Source organism: Cebus imitator, unplaced genomic scaffold (genome assembly GCF_001604975.1).
Source record: "Cebus imitator isolate Cc_AM_T3 unplaced genomic scaffold, Cebus_imitator-1.0 Scaffold407, whole genome shotgun sequence".
In the NCBI taxonomy this organism is placed as follows: Eukaryota; Metazoa; Chordata; class Mammalia; order Primates; family Cebidae; genus Cebus; species Cebus imitator.
Window position 1 is genome coordinate 1,493,483 of NW_016107722.1, and position 13,134 is coordinate 1,506,616.

The window sequence follows — 13,134 nt, forward strand, 5'->3', positions numbered from 1 at the left end:
AAAAGAAAAGAAAAAAGGGTTCTGACACTTGTGACTCAGGGATGGAAGAAGAGAGGTCTACATCTTCCTCCCGCAAGACAGGGATGGAAGAAGAGAGGCTGACGTTTAGGATAGGTGATCTGACACACTCAGGGACCATTGCTTCCTTTCTCAGAAATCTCCCCTGAAATCACACAGAATTTATACACAAGTACGCCAGGTCTCTTTGGACTACTTCTTGCAACTGCATGTAAACCTACAGTTATCTCAGAAGTTTCAACTAAAGAAGCGTTTCTCCTCCAAGGCCCTGCTGGCAGAGTTGCCATCCTGGCACCACCCACAGGAGGCCGGGAAGCCCCTGTGGTGGCCTCAGCACCCCCCTCTGTCACTGTGTCTTCCAGCCTTCCCTGGAACATACTGCAGCTCTCTTCTCACACCTGCATCCTGCCAAGCAAACAGAGATGCTGCATCTGGTGGACCAGTTCTATGATATTGGGGCTTGCACTGGGACACCAGAAAGGCAGGGAGGCACCCCGCATCCCTCCCTGTCTCACCCACATTTCGTGGTCACTGAATGCAGTTATTACTACCGACTGTGGTGGCTAATCCATGCCACTCTGCTCACTGGAAAAGACCCTTGTCGGTTCTGGCACAGACCATTATAGGGCCCTCTTAACTGGTCCACCTGCCACCAGCCTTATCCTGCCTCAGGTTATCTGATGCAGCTGTCAGAGAAACCATTCTAAAATTAAATCTGATTACTGCTTATAATCCCCCAATTATCTACCTCTAAACTCTTGTTCATGGTAGGTAAGACCCTATGGTCTGCTCCCAGGGACCCTCCTAGAACCTACGTGTAACCAGACAGCCAAAAAGGGTCCCCGCAGCCGTCTGCTCCCCTCTCTTACTCATGGCCTTGCTCCTCTGATGGGCATATCCCCTGCCTTCTGTGTAGCCCGGGTTTTCTACTTCTCCAAAATGTAGACTTGGCAGATTCTGGGTGGCCTCAGCACTCTTCCACCTCCATGAGACTGTTCAGTTCTAAGTGTCCACAACACCTACCTCGGACATCTCTGCCTTTGATCAGATTCTCAAGACAGAGAATCAGATTTGTGTGGGTCAGATGTATCCATCCCTCTGGTCTGCTCGGCTGTGGACAGGGTCACAGCTGCCTTGTCCCCAGTCTCTCATCAAGGACATGGGGTGAGAAGGAGAGGCTGCCAAAGAAAGGGATGTGAGCTACACAGGTCCACCTGCATGTCTGTTGCAGCCCCTGCCTGGCTCTTCGACACCATCTCCTCCACTCTGTTCCCCATCCTTCATCCTAAACCTCCAATGCACCTCAGCCTCACCACTCAATGACCTATCATCCCGCCTCTGCATGCACCACATGCCATCCTCACCCCCCTCCTCTCCTGCCAGCACCAGCTACAGAAGTCATTTTGTATCTCTGTGAAACTGTCCTTGACTTCCAAGGCCAACTGGGCAGCCATCATTCCTTCCTGCATATCCCTGCTATCTCGGTACATATTCCATTATTGCAATGATCACATATAGCATTATTGTCTGCCCACATGTCTGTGTCTACCCTCACACATAAGTACTTAGAAAGCGAGGATTACATATTTTCATCTTGATTCTCAGGTTCACTATGGCTCCTGGCAAAAATAGCTATTCCCCAGATACCGAGTAGGTGGGTATATGAATGAACACGCGAACCTAGGAGCCCTTATCTGTCCTCAGAGACTGGGAGGCCCATCATGCATGGTGCTGGCATAGGTGGGCAGGAACAGGATTGTTTTTCTCAGCTGTGCCCATTGTTTGCTGCTTTCTCTCCCAGACGGGGTTGACCGGACCTCCACAATCTAGAAGCTGAAGATGAGAGTGACCACGCTGGCCATGAAATCGACTGCTGCGGGTCCAGTGTCAGCCATCTTCAGGGCTGCACAGAATCTTCCAAGATACTCTGCAGCCTTTTTTCCCCTGGTCCCTCTCCCGTTTTGATTTTGTGAGAGCGTAGGTCATCCTCGTAAACATATCAGTAGACCTGGGGTTGGTTCTTTTGTCATTTGTTTCTGTCCTGGGATGGTTTGGTGTGTGGGGCTGGGGAGGGGTCTCTAGGGAATTCTGAGACTGGGAGGGGGGTGGAGGGAATGCAGGTAGCTCCCTGGATGGAAAGGGGGCAGGGGAAACAGTACTGCGATGAACGAGATAGGAGACGCACAACAGGCCGGCAGAAGCCCTGGCCCAGGGGAGGCTTCTCGGAAGGCCTGGCCTCACAGGCAGGCCACAGAAGGATGTCGTGGGCACATGCACCCAAAGCAAGATAGTGGCTCACCTTTTATATCCAGTCCAATCCGGATTGGATGTCGCTGAGGCCCCTGCTAGAAACAGCCAGAGGAGAGGGCCCATGCCAACAGGGGAAAGAAGGAAGAAACTCCCTCCAGCAAACTTCAGCTAAACTTTGATTTGTGTATTGTTTACATAAGAATGTTAAAGGGTACATAATGTGTAAAGAGTTCGGATAGAACCTCTCTTCAGACTATGGTTTTTGTAAAGGATCTGTTGTTGTTATGGATTCATTTTTTTCCTCTATTTTTATAAGAGCAGCAGAGTTATCTTTTTAAGACGGCTGCCGAGCTCTGCTTCTTGGGAAGATGGACACAGTCACGTAGGCCTGAGCTGTCCGTCTTTCACGATTAGGTGGCAGGAGCGCATGGGTGGACTTGAAGGACACGGATGTGGCCGGAATGAGCACAGCATTGGGTGAGAGCACAAGGATGAAGGCATCATGTGATCAGTGATGGGTTTGCTCGCAGGGCACCCAGAGATTCTCAGAGAATCCTGCAGCCTCTTTCTGTGCTGGATTTGCTTGTCACGGACAGGCCTCCCTCCCTTTCCGCCCCACCATGGGGCATCATCCTGTCATTCCCAGCCTTGCTCCACACACACACAGCTGGGTACAAGTCCCACTGGAGGAGAAAAGGCAAGGATGCACTTTTTTCCCCTTGTGAGAGGTTTGATACCCAGATAATGAGCTCAAAACCTTTATGTGGGGGTTGCTTGTAGGAACTCGAGCCTGGAGGCTGCATCCACTTCACCCGTCACTGCTGAGGAGGAGGAGGGGAGAAAAGCCCAGGAACAGTGTACAGAGAGTCGGTCAGCAAGTGCCAGAGAGCGCATGCAGGGAGATGTTTGGCCCACACGGGACAGCCCCACCATCCCCAGTGGGCACTAAAAGATGGAGGAAAGGTTGATTTCACGACGGAAATGACAGCACTATCCACACAATATGAATTAGGGATTTGCTGTGTTGGTTGATTTGTCCATCCACAGAGCGGAGAGGTAAAAACACTCGTTAACTTGGTGAGAGATTAAGAAACTGTGGTACCTACCCCAAAGTAATAGCTCTGTTTATGAAGGGCAAGAAAGGCTACGTTTCAGAATGTGAAGCAGTGGAGGGTATTAGAGGAAATCAAAGAGGAGTTGTGCTCCGCACTGGAAAATTGGGTTGTGTAAATGAAAGTATGAGTGCTCAGCCAGAGGCAAGATCAGGGAGATGGTACAAGTCCTGTTTATTAAGTGGATGAGTCGGGTGCCGTGTGTGTGTGTGTGTGTGAAGTCGGAGTTGAAATTTAAAAGATCAGACCATGGAAATCACTGCCCTCACTTTTTTTTTTCAAAAGCTAATGAACTACATACAGTTCTAAAAGGCCTTAATGAAATCCGAACAATTTTCTTTTACTTTCAAGATCAAAAACATACACCCAATCCAGCCTTGGATGCCGCCACCAGGTTTTTGAAGTCCCTTTGAGTCTAAGAAGGTGAGAACAACGTAACCACAGAAAGCATTTCATGAGCAGAGAAGGCTTGAATCCACAATTTCATGCGTCCAATTAAAAAATAAAGGTTCAGACCTCTCCTTGGGTGACTAAGTTCTAAAGATGCAAATCCATGTGCAGAAAGAGATGGCATTTTTTAGTTGATTATTTTTAACCAAGTGCCATTAACATTCATCCCTTTTCTCAACAAGCTCGGTGTTACTTGGGGAATGTGTTGGGATGGTTGATCACATGTCAGGCAGGAAGAATAGGTCAAATGTTGAAGGCCAAAGGTAAGACTAGAGGGTTTGCGAATGTGAGTTTGTAGGATACTGAGAAAGCGAATGAAGAGGAGGAAAAACCGGGGTATTACACATCTCGCTGAGAGAGAAAAGCATTCGGATCTGCTGCAAAAACACGTATATCCATAAAGACTCATGTTATTCAGAAAACAGATTGTGAACACAATCACATTAGCATGAATCCTTTAAAAGGAAGAAGACCTTAAAGTATTTGCAAATCTGAATTTCTATTTATTCCTTCACTGAATATAGAAACAATGGTTATCTGATTATTAGAGATATTATTTTGGATATGTTACTTATTAACTTGCTATGGCTGGTAACCATGATAAAGTCTGTTATTAATAACAACATAATTCTTTTTTTAAAGAAGAAAAGCTTATTTTTCATTGACTGTGTATAGATTTATCTACTTAGTTGTGTTTTGCTATTAGTGTTTTAATTTTTTTTAAGTTGAGTGTTTGATAAATTTTAAGAGCCTGTCCCCACCTTGTTTTGAGTCCTGTGTTGACTACAGGTATACAGCTCAATTTAAAAATCCTAAAGCAAAAGAATTTTATTTATAAAAGAATCAAACAGTTGCATGCATAAGGCTGTGAAGTCAGATATTTAGTAATAAAAGCAGCAGTGCCTTTTTTTGTATTTACCCATTGACCCCCCCCAAATGCAACTGTTTTATATTGAGAAAATAGTAACAATTTTAAAATCAAAGAGTAAAATCTATTTCACTACATGTTTCTCCCCCTTGTTCTGATTTAAGCAGTGTGTACTTGGCATCTCTACACTGTCCCAGGGACAGTGGTGTCCTACAATATTGTTATCATGTATGATGTTTTATTGGTGCTTTTTATTCATAGTGGTTTCTTACCAGAAAGAATAGGAAGAAACACATGAACTGTGTACAAGACACGAAACATTGCTGCTGATACGTTGTTGTTGTTTTTTTCACATGCTTTTGAGTTTTCACTTTTTAAACCAGAGCCAGCAAGCAAAATAGACATGGCTGGGTCTGCCCGTCGGGGCGGCTCTTTGCACCGAGCTCTCAAATCCTGTGTATTGAGGGTTCCTTTCTGGTACTCAGGATTGGAGCTACAGCTGGGCCCCCCTCTCTCCCATTCATTTGAAGAGACACTGAGGGAAACAAGGGTTTCTTTTGAGGTGTCCTTGGCTGCCTTTTATGGGATGGGAGCCTTCTCCGGGTCTTTTGTTCTTCTGCACCTCTTGTAGCTACTGCCGGTGCAAGGTTGTACATGTGGATTCCCCAGGAGCCTGGGCTAGGGGGCCAAGCTGGGCTGAATGCAAAGACATGCAACCAGAAGGCAGGCGAGGGGAGGAAAAGCAAGCCCCGTCTCATTGGTCCCCTGGAGATGTCTGTGGCAGTCAGCTCCAGCTTGGGCCTGGGGAAGCAGCCTGACCAAGGCGCTCGGGTGTGCCTGTTACAGGAAGAACCTGCAGAAGGATCATTTGCACATGGAGCTGTGATAACACTAATGTTGATTTTTTTTTTTTACAAGTCCTCAGAGATGTTTGCAAAGTGAGTTTTATTTTTTTGTAATTCCTTTATCTTTACTTAAAGGTGAATGTGTATTCCTCTGGGAGGAATAGGAAGAAAACAGGAATGTTAATGTCAAACAGAAGACTTCCTCCCTTATTAATATATAACCCTCATGTATTTATGCCTAATGTAAGCCGACTTTTAAAAAGCTTTCTTTCATTGCATGCCCTGTGCAGGCATCTGTATTGTACATGCATGCCTTTCGTCCTGTTTTCCTGTATAAAGTTAGTGAACAAAGAAATATTTTTGCCTAGTTCATGTTGCCAAGCAATGCATATTTTTTAAATTTGTCATATATGGAAAGAGCATGTTTGTTACATGTAAAAGCTTTACTGATATACAGATATACTAATGTTTGAAGATGCTGTTCTTTGCAAGTGTACAGTTTTCAAATGTTGTTACCAGTGAAACACCCTTGTGGTTCAAACTTGCTACAATGTATTTATTATTCATTTCCTCCCATGTAACTAAGAATCATGGCTATATTTCATATCAACGTTATATTGAAAGTGAAGGGAAATGATTAATACAAGGTTTTGTAACACTGGTGTGTGTCTTTTTTTCTTTTTTTTCTTCCCAACATACATGACTGAATAGAAAATAAGAACTGAGGCCTGGCACGGTGGCTCATCCCTGTAATCCCAACACTTTGGGAGGCCGAGGCAGGTTGGTCACTTGAGGTCAGGAGTTCGAGACCATCCTGGCCAACAAGGTGAAACCCCGTCTGTACTAAAAATACAAAAAAAAATAGCAAGGCATGGTGGTGCATGCCTGTGATCCCAGGTACTGGGGAGGCTGAGGCAGGAGAATCACTTGACCCCAGAAGGCGAAGGTTGCAGTGAGCTGAGATCGCCTAAGCAAAAGAGGAAAACTCTGTCTAAAATAATAATAATAATAATAATAATTGAGTCTTAGAAACAGCCCCCAAAAGGAAAAAACAGAATGGAATCTCTTAACTATTCCCACCTGGCCATTCTACACATGCCGTGTCTTCAGCTATGAGCTGCTTTTTAACAAAAATATGGAGAGAGGGTGTAGAAATTGATGCAGTTTGATATGTGCCCAAAATAGCCAATAAATGTGTCACCAGACTTAGGGGCACATTTCTAAATACAAACTCCAACTTTGCAGACACTGCTGTTGATAGCTTGCTCCCCTCATTGCCTTTGAAATATTTCACAGCTTAATCATTTCACACCTTAATCAGCCTCCTTGGAGCTCTGGGTCTTACCTACCCATGGCTTGAATCTCATTCTAATATTTCTAATTCCTCTATGATATAGATGAAATTCTAAATATTGTGTCAGTTGAGCATATGAGTGCAGAGATGCACCTGGGTTTGAATTCTGGCTCAGGCATTCTCTAGCTGTGTGATCTTAGACAAACTACTTAATCTAAGCCATGGGTTTGTTTTTTGGCTTATGATACTCAAAGTTTATATCATTAAATCTCTAATAAATGGTGAAAACTAAAGAAAACGTATGATATAGAGGTTACTGCCACTATAACCTAGCAACCCAAGAGTTCTGAGGAACCACAGCTTGACAGGATGACCGTGACCACACAGTGACTGACTTCCTTTTCACCAGGCTCCACTGCTCAGCTGACATGTCAAATCCAAATTGGTCCCCAGAAACAAAATTTCTCACAGGCTGAGATGTCAAATGTAATTCCTCATAAAGCTGAATCCTTGTAACCCAGATGAGCTATATCTCAGTATGACTGCAGTAGTATTATAAAGGAAGGAGAGAGACGTATACAGGACAAAATGTGAGCCTCACTTTGAAATGTGTGGAATGAGGGTAAATATAAGAGTTGTGAGATTAAAAGAGAGGGACCATGAAGAGCTCAGCATGGTGTCTGAAATGGGGTTACTTAGCAATTTTTATCAGCAAAGCTGTAGCTCTTTGCCGGTGATCTTTGTTATAGAATGTTCATTTCTGGAGAAAACATTACCCATAGAGTAAAGCAGTTAGGACTCGCTCCATAGCCCCTTCCAAAACCAGACGGAATGCCACTTGTTAAAGGGGAATGAACATGTAGATAGCACCATGGCATGGAAGAGACTGCAGGGGGTTTGAGCCAGAAGTCCAGAAGTAGGTCTTATCCACCCATACTCCATGTGCTAATGCAGACAGGAGCCGAGGGGGCAACACAAGCCAGGAATTCAAACTCTCATGGAAGTGTCTTGCTCCCGTGGACAGTCACTACATCTGTCACTGGCCCTGACTCCCAATCAGCCTAAGACCTATTGTCCCCAGTGGTTTCAGGAAAGGTTGGGGGGACAGCACCTTTATCAGTGCAAATGTCATCCACATCCAAAATGAGTGCTTAATCCTTCTTTAGGAAAATATGGAGATTTTAAGGTGGCTGTGGCCCACCCAGGGGCACCATAGTGGCAGCCCACACTTGGCCATTTTCCCCCACAGTGTGCCCCAGCATCCATCTCACAGATGTCATTCCACAAGCTTCTATACACACTTCCACATTTGCTATTTTCCATACACACTTCTCAACACTTGAAAGCCACCCTCTCCCTGGGCCCTTCAGCCTCTGGACCCTTAGCTGTAGCTCCAGGTCCCCTAGCTTATCCAAACCATCTCAAACCATCTGTGAATTCCAGTTGTGATACTGGTTGGTTTGTTTTTTACAATTTACATAGTCCAATTCTTTTGTGAAATACAATAAAATTAAGATAAACTCACAACCTTTCTCCTCCAACATCTTACTATATTTAACAGACAAAAGTATTCCATCCAATTGCTATAAAGTAGCTCTATTCTGGCTCCCTAAGTCCTGGGGTCAACCTGAAAAACTCAGTGTGGGAAACTGCTCTCAGGATGAGATGATGGAAATCCTGATGCCCACATACCCCTAACCCAGGCCAAGAATGCCCTCAATACAACAGAGAGGAACCCATCAGTTCAGAGGGGTGCCTCAAAGTTGACCCAAGAATGGTGATTTGTTCACTCATCATTTCTAAGAGCTGAAAGCAAAATAGTTGGGAAAGGGGACATGGGGAAGGGAGAGGAAGAAGGTCCAGGAGGTAACAGGACTGGTGGTTGGAGTTAGCCTGAACTGGATGCCTTTAGAAATGGGTCAATCATTAGAGCACTATTTCCAGAGCAACCCTTAGACCTTGGCCTTCAGACTTCCTGCTATCAGTTTCTGGCCTCTAGAGGTTAAGAACAGAGAATGACGTGCACGTGTGTGTGTGTGTGTGTGTGTGTGTGTCTGTCTATACATTTGGGAAACATTAATTACCGGGAAATTGGGAAACTTCAGCAGAACTTAAGCATGACATTTCAGTCATCACTGAGGAGCACCACTGGAGCAAATGATTATTCACAGTGCAGTGTCCTCCCAGACTTCAACCCAGCCCACTGGCTTCCCACAGCCTGCCTTGCCCATGGGGCTCTTGTCCACAGACATTGACTTCTCTGTGATGTAAACCTAGGAAGCCAATGTCCAGGAATTTCCTCCATGGAATATTTTTCACTCTTAAGTGGTTTCTACTTCAATTTTTGAAACCAACAGAGAAATGTTCTAGCAACCTTATAAAGCCTGTACTTCATAAAATATCCCTTTATGTTTGACTCGAAGTGCGTGTTTTTAAATAGTGTGTTGCAAAGTTTTTTGAGGGTTTTTTTTTTAAGATTAATCCAGGAGAAACAAATTGGAGCTTTGGTGAGTGAAATGGTCCTACCAGAGCTGTTGAAGCTCGGGACTGCCAAGAGGCTCCAGTTAAACCTTCCTGTGGGAACCACAGCCACGCCTGGGTGTCCCTCGGCTTTCTCCAGTGTCCTTGGGACATATTTCTGGTTGTCCATGTCAGAAAACTTTTTTAACATGGTCTTGGTCACCCAAGCTAGAGTGCAGTGGCACGATCACAGCTCACTCCAGCCTCAGCCTTCCCAGGCTCAGGTGATCCTCCCGCCTCAGCCTCCTGAGTAGCTGGTACTAGAAGCACTCGCCAAAGTTTTTATTTTTTGTAGAGACAGAATTTTGCCATGTTGCCAAAGTTGGTCTCCAACTCTTAAGCTCAAGAGATGCCCCCACCTCAGCTTCCCAGAGTGCTGGGATTATAGGCACAAGTCACCATACTGAGCCCCATAAAACAGCCTCAATTAAGGGAAGAAGAACCTACAAACCCAAATCAAATCTGTTCAATTGGACCTCAATGATTTGCTTTCTGTTATATTTGTCCCCGATCTGTTTACTGAGAAGAGGCTAAACATTAATTTCCAAAGACTGTAACTCATCGAAGGCGGAATACGCACAAAGACATATTCTTTGTGCTGAGAGAAAATGTATATGTGATGAATCATTCCCCTCCATCCACTGCCACTTATGCCAACCCAGTCCCAGGCCAGTGAGCACATTCTGCCCACTTTCTCTTGTCCCTGTGGTCTGGCGTCTGGACTACTTCATCTTTTAGCCAGCTCCACTTTGCCCTTGTAAGACACAGAATCCAAGGCCTCATGCCCTTGAAGTTCTCTGAGTTTACCCAGTGTCTGCCTTTTTAAGAGAAAAAAAGAGATGAGGGTCTATGTTGCCCAGGCTGGTCCTGAACTCCCGGCCTCACACAATCCTCCTGATTTAGCCTCCTGAGTAGCTGGGATTAAGGAGTGAGCCACCACACCTGGCCAGATGTGCATCTTAAGTGTTTATATCCAACCCATCCTGCAAAACACAAAGATTTAAGGGGACAGGCTGTCTTCCTTCTACACAGAGCTTGACGAGAACAGCATGCTAACCAACTGGATGCCTGGATATAGAAGATACCCTGCAGGACACAAGCACTAATTTCCCACTGCAAATGGGAGGTGAAGTCCAGAGTTACAGTGAGGCATCTTCCCTATGGCCACTTGAGAAGGCACGAGATGCCTCCGCGGGCCTTGGGGTCCTTTCAGTCTCTTAGCCTAAATGATATGAGCCTAGAAGTGAGCATGCCTAGAAGAGGGCAGGAGGGAGAATAAGGCCTGCTACACTCCTCCCCAGGCAGGAGGTAGGCACTTCCCACAGTGGGCAGAGCTCTGCTCTGGTCCTCGGGTTCCCTGGGGAAGCCTCCTCACCCATGGCTCACTGCCTGGATGGCAGACACCACCCAAGCTGCCCAGGTCCTTCAGAAGAAAGGAAGCAATGCCGGAAGGACTAAAAGCAGGAACTCCTGGAGAGGGCCTCAGGAACAGTCAGACTTAGGAGCAAGAGAGAACAAGTGAATTGGAAGAACTGAAATAAGTAAGTACCCAATTGGAATTCTGAAGACAGAGAATGTAGAGTTGCCAGTGCGGGGTGGGTAGGAGTGGGGTCTGGGGATGGAGGTGGGGCCGGTCCTAAAGGGCCATGGCAAAAAGTGTAGGCTCTCCCTGAAGGACAATAGCTGTGCTATGGGCAATGGTCTGATCAGCTGGAAGGGCTTTGTTGCCTTGTGGAAGAGAAGAGCATACGTCAACAGTCTCCCTCCTGTCCCAAGCCCCAGTCACTCAGTCCCCCTCACCAGAGGCCCCCAGTGTATGTCTCCTGTGTACCCACCAAACACGAATCTATATTTTGTCCCCCCTTTGTACACACAAAAAGAGCATACCTCACACACTGTTCGTCATGGTGTGGCATTTCTCTTTTCTCACTAAATCAGTTTTGGAGACCATTCTATATTAATTGATGGCAACATGATGTTCCACTCTGTGGATGAACAGAGTTCCTTTAACCGGCTCCTTACTGATGGACACTCAGATTTCCTTTACCGTACTACAGACAAGGCTCTGATGAAGAAATTATGCACGTGTCATGTAAGGGTTCCCACTGTGAAAGTGGGATTTCTAGATTAAAGATTATATCAGCCAGGGTTCTCTGCAGAAACAGAAGCAGTATCAGAGAGGGAAGAGACAGGGAGGAGGGGAGGGAGAGAAATACTTATTTTAAGGAAAGACTCAATTGTGAGAGCTGGCAAGTCTGAAATTCGTACAACCGGCTGAAAACTCAGCCAGAAGTTGATGTTTCCTGTATTGAGATAGAACTTCTCCCAGAGACCTCAGTTCTTGGTCTTAAGGCCTTTAACTGATTGGATGAGGCCCACCTATGTCATCAAGAGTAATCTCCTTAGTGTCAAATGGTGGTAGATGTTAATCAGATCTACAAAATACGTTCACAGCAACACCAATTAGTATGTGATTTAATAACTGGGTATTATAGTCTAGCCAAATTAACGCATGTAACTAACCATCACAAGTATCACTAGTCATCCTCCTAGTTATTGCCAAGTCATCTTCCATAGATTTCTACTTCGAGCAGCAGAGGATAAGACTGCTTTATTTCCTATATGCTCAGAAATTTGTAAACCAAACTTTTGTATATTTTCCAATCTAATACTGTGAAAAAAATGCTGTCATTCTCCTTTTATTTGCATTTCTCTTGAGTGAGGTTGAGTTTAAGCATTTTTATAAGCTTAGTAGTCTTTTATATTTTCTTTTCATATATTTGCCCATTTTATCATTGAGTTGTGGGTCCTTATTTTTGTAGCTGCTCTTTGTATATTGTAGAAATTAACTTTGGTCTGTGATATGAGTTACAAATATTTTTCACAATTTGTCTTTCGTCATAAAGAATTTATTTTTATTTTTATGCAGTTGAATTTCTTCATCTTTTATGGCTTCTAGATTTCAAATCGTATGTTAAAAAGGCCCTTTCCACTTTGAGATAGCTATATTTTCCACTAGTACTTTCATGGATTCACTTTTTTATATTTATATGTATTTGAACCGTTTTTGGTATAAAATATGACATTTAGAACTAACTGTATTTCTATGCAAAGGTGGGTGCCCAGTTATGCCTATACTATTTGTTGACTAATCTATTTTTCCTCCACTGATCTGATATGCCACCTTTTTAATATAGCAACTTCCTCTATGTTTTTAGGTCTATCTTTGCACTTCGATTTTTCTTTTCATCAGTACGTTCGTCTATTCATGTACTAGCACTTCCACTGTTTTAATTATTAATTTTAAATGTTGGGTTAATATCTAACAGGGAGATCTGTATTTTGGAAAGGTCACTCTGACTATATTTTGGGAAATGGATTAGAGGACAGCCCAAGTGGAGGAGTAAGGATGCCCCATGGGACAGAGGACCCAGACAGTTCACAAGCTCAAGGGTATGGCAGCAGGGCCGGGGAGAACTGGACAGGTCTGTGAGAGTCATAAGATGTAGCTTCTCCTAGTCAACATAATATTGTAGGTTCTGGCCAGGCCAGTTAGGCAAGAGAAACAAAGACATTTAAACAGGAAGAGAGGAAATAAAACTATCCCTGTTTGTAGATGACGTGATCCTGTATCTAGAAAACCTCATCATCCCAGCCCAAAACCTTCTTAAGCAACTTTAGCAAAGTCTCAGGATACAAAAAAATCAACGTGCGAAAATCACTAGCATTCCTATACACCAATAATGGTCAAAATGAGAGCCAAATCACAACGAACTC

General features: G+C 44.5%; 1 protein-coding gene across 5 annotated transcripts in view; it reads left to right on the forward strand.

Annotated features, from left to right (window-relative positions):
• SAMD4A (sterile alpha motif domain containing 4A) overlaps positions 1–6,201 on the forward strand; it is a 227,871-nt gene extending 221,670 nt beyond the window's left edge. For 3 of the 5 annotated variants that reach the window (XM_037731568.1, XM_037731570.1, XM_037731572.1), the window contains one exon: positions 1,820–6,201. In XM_037731568.1, coding sequence (XP_037587496.1) covers positions 1,820–1,848 — 29 coding nt within the window. In that variant the 3' untranslated portion in view covers positions 1,849–6,201. The remainder of the gene's footprint in view (positions 1–1,819) is intronic. The other 2 variants (XM_037731569.1, XM_037731571.1) reach the window with 2 other exon arrangements.
• Positions 6,202–13,134: the final 6,933 nt, after the last annotated feature.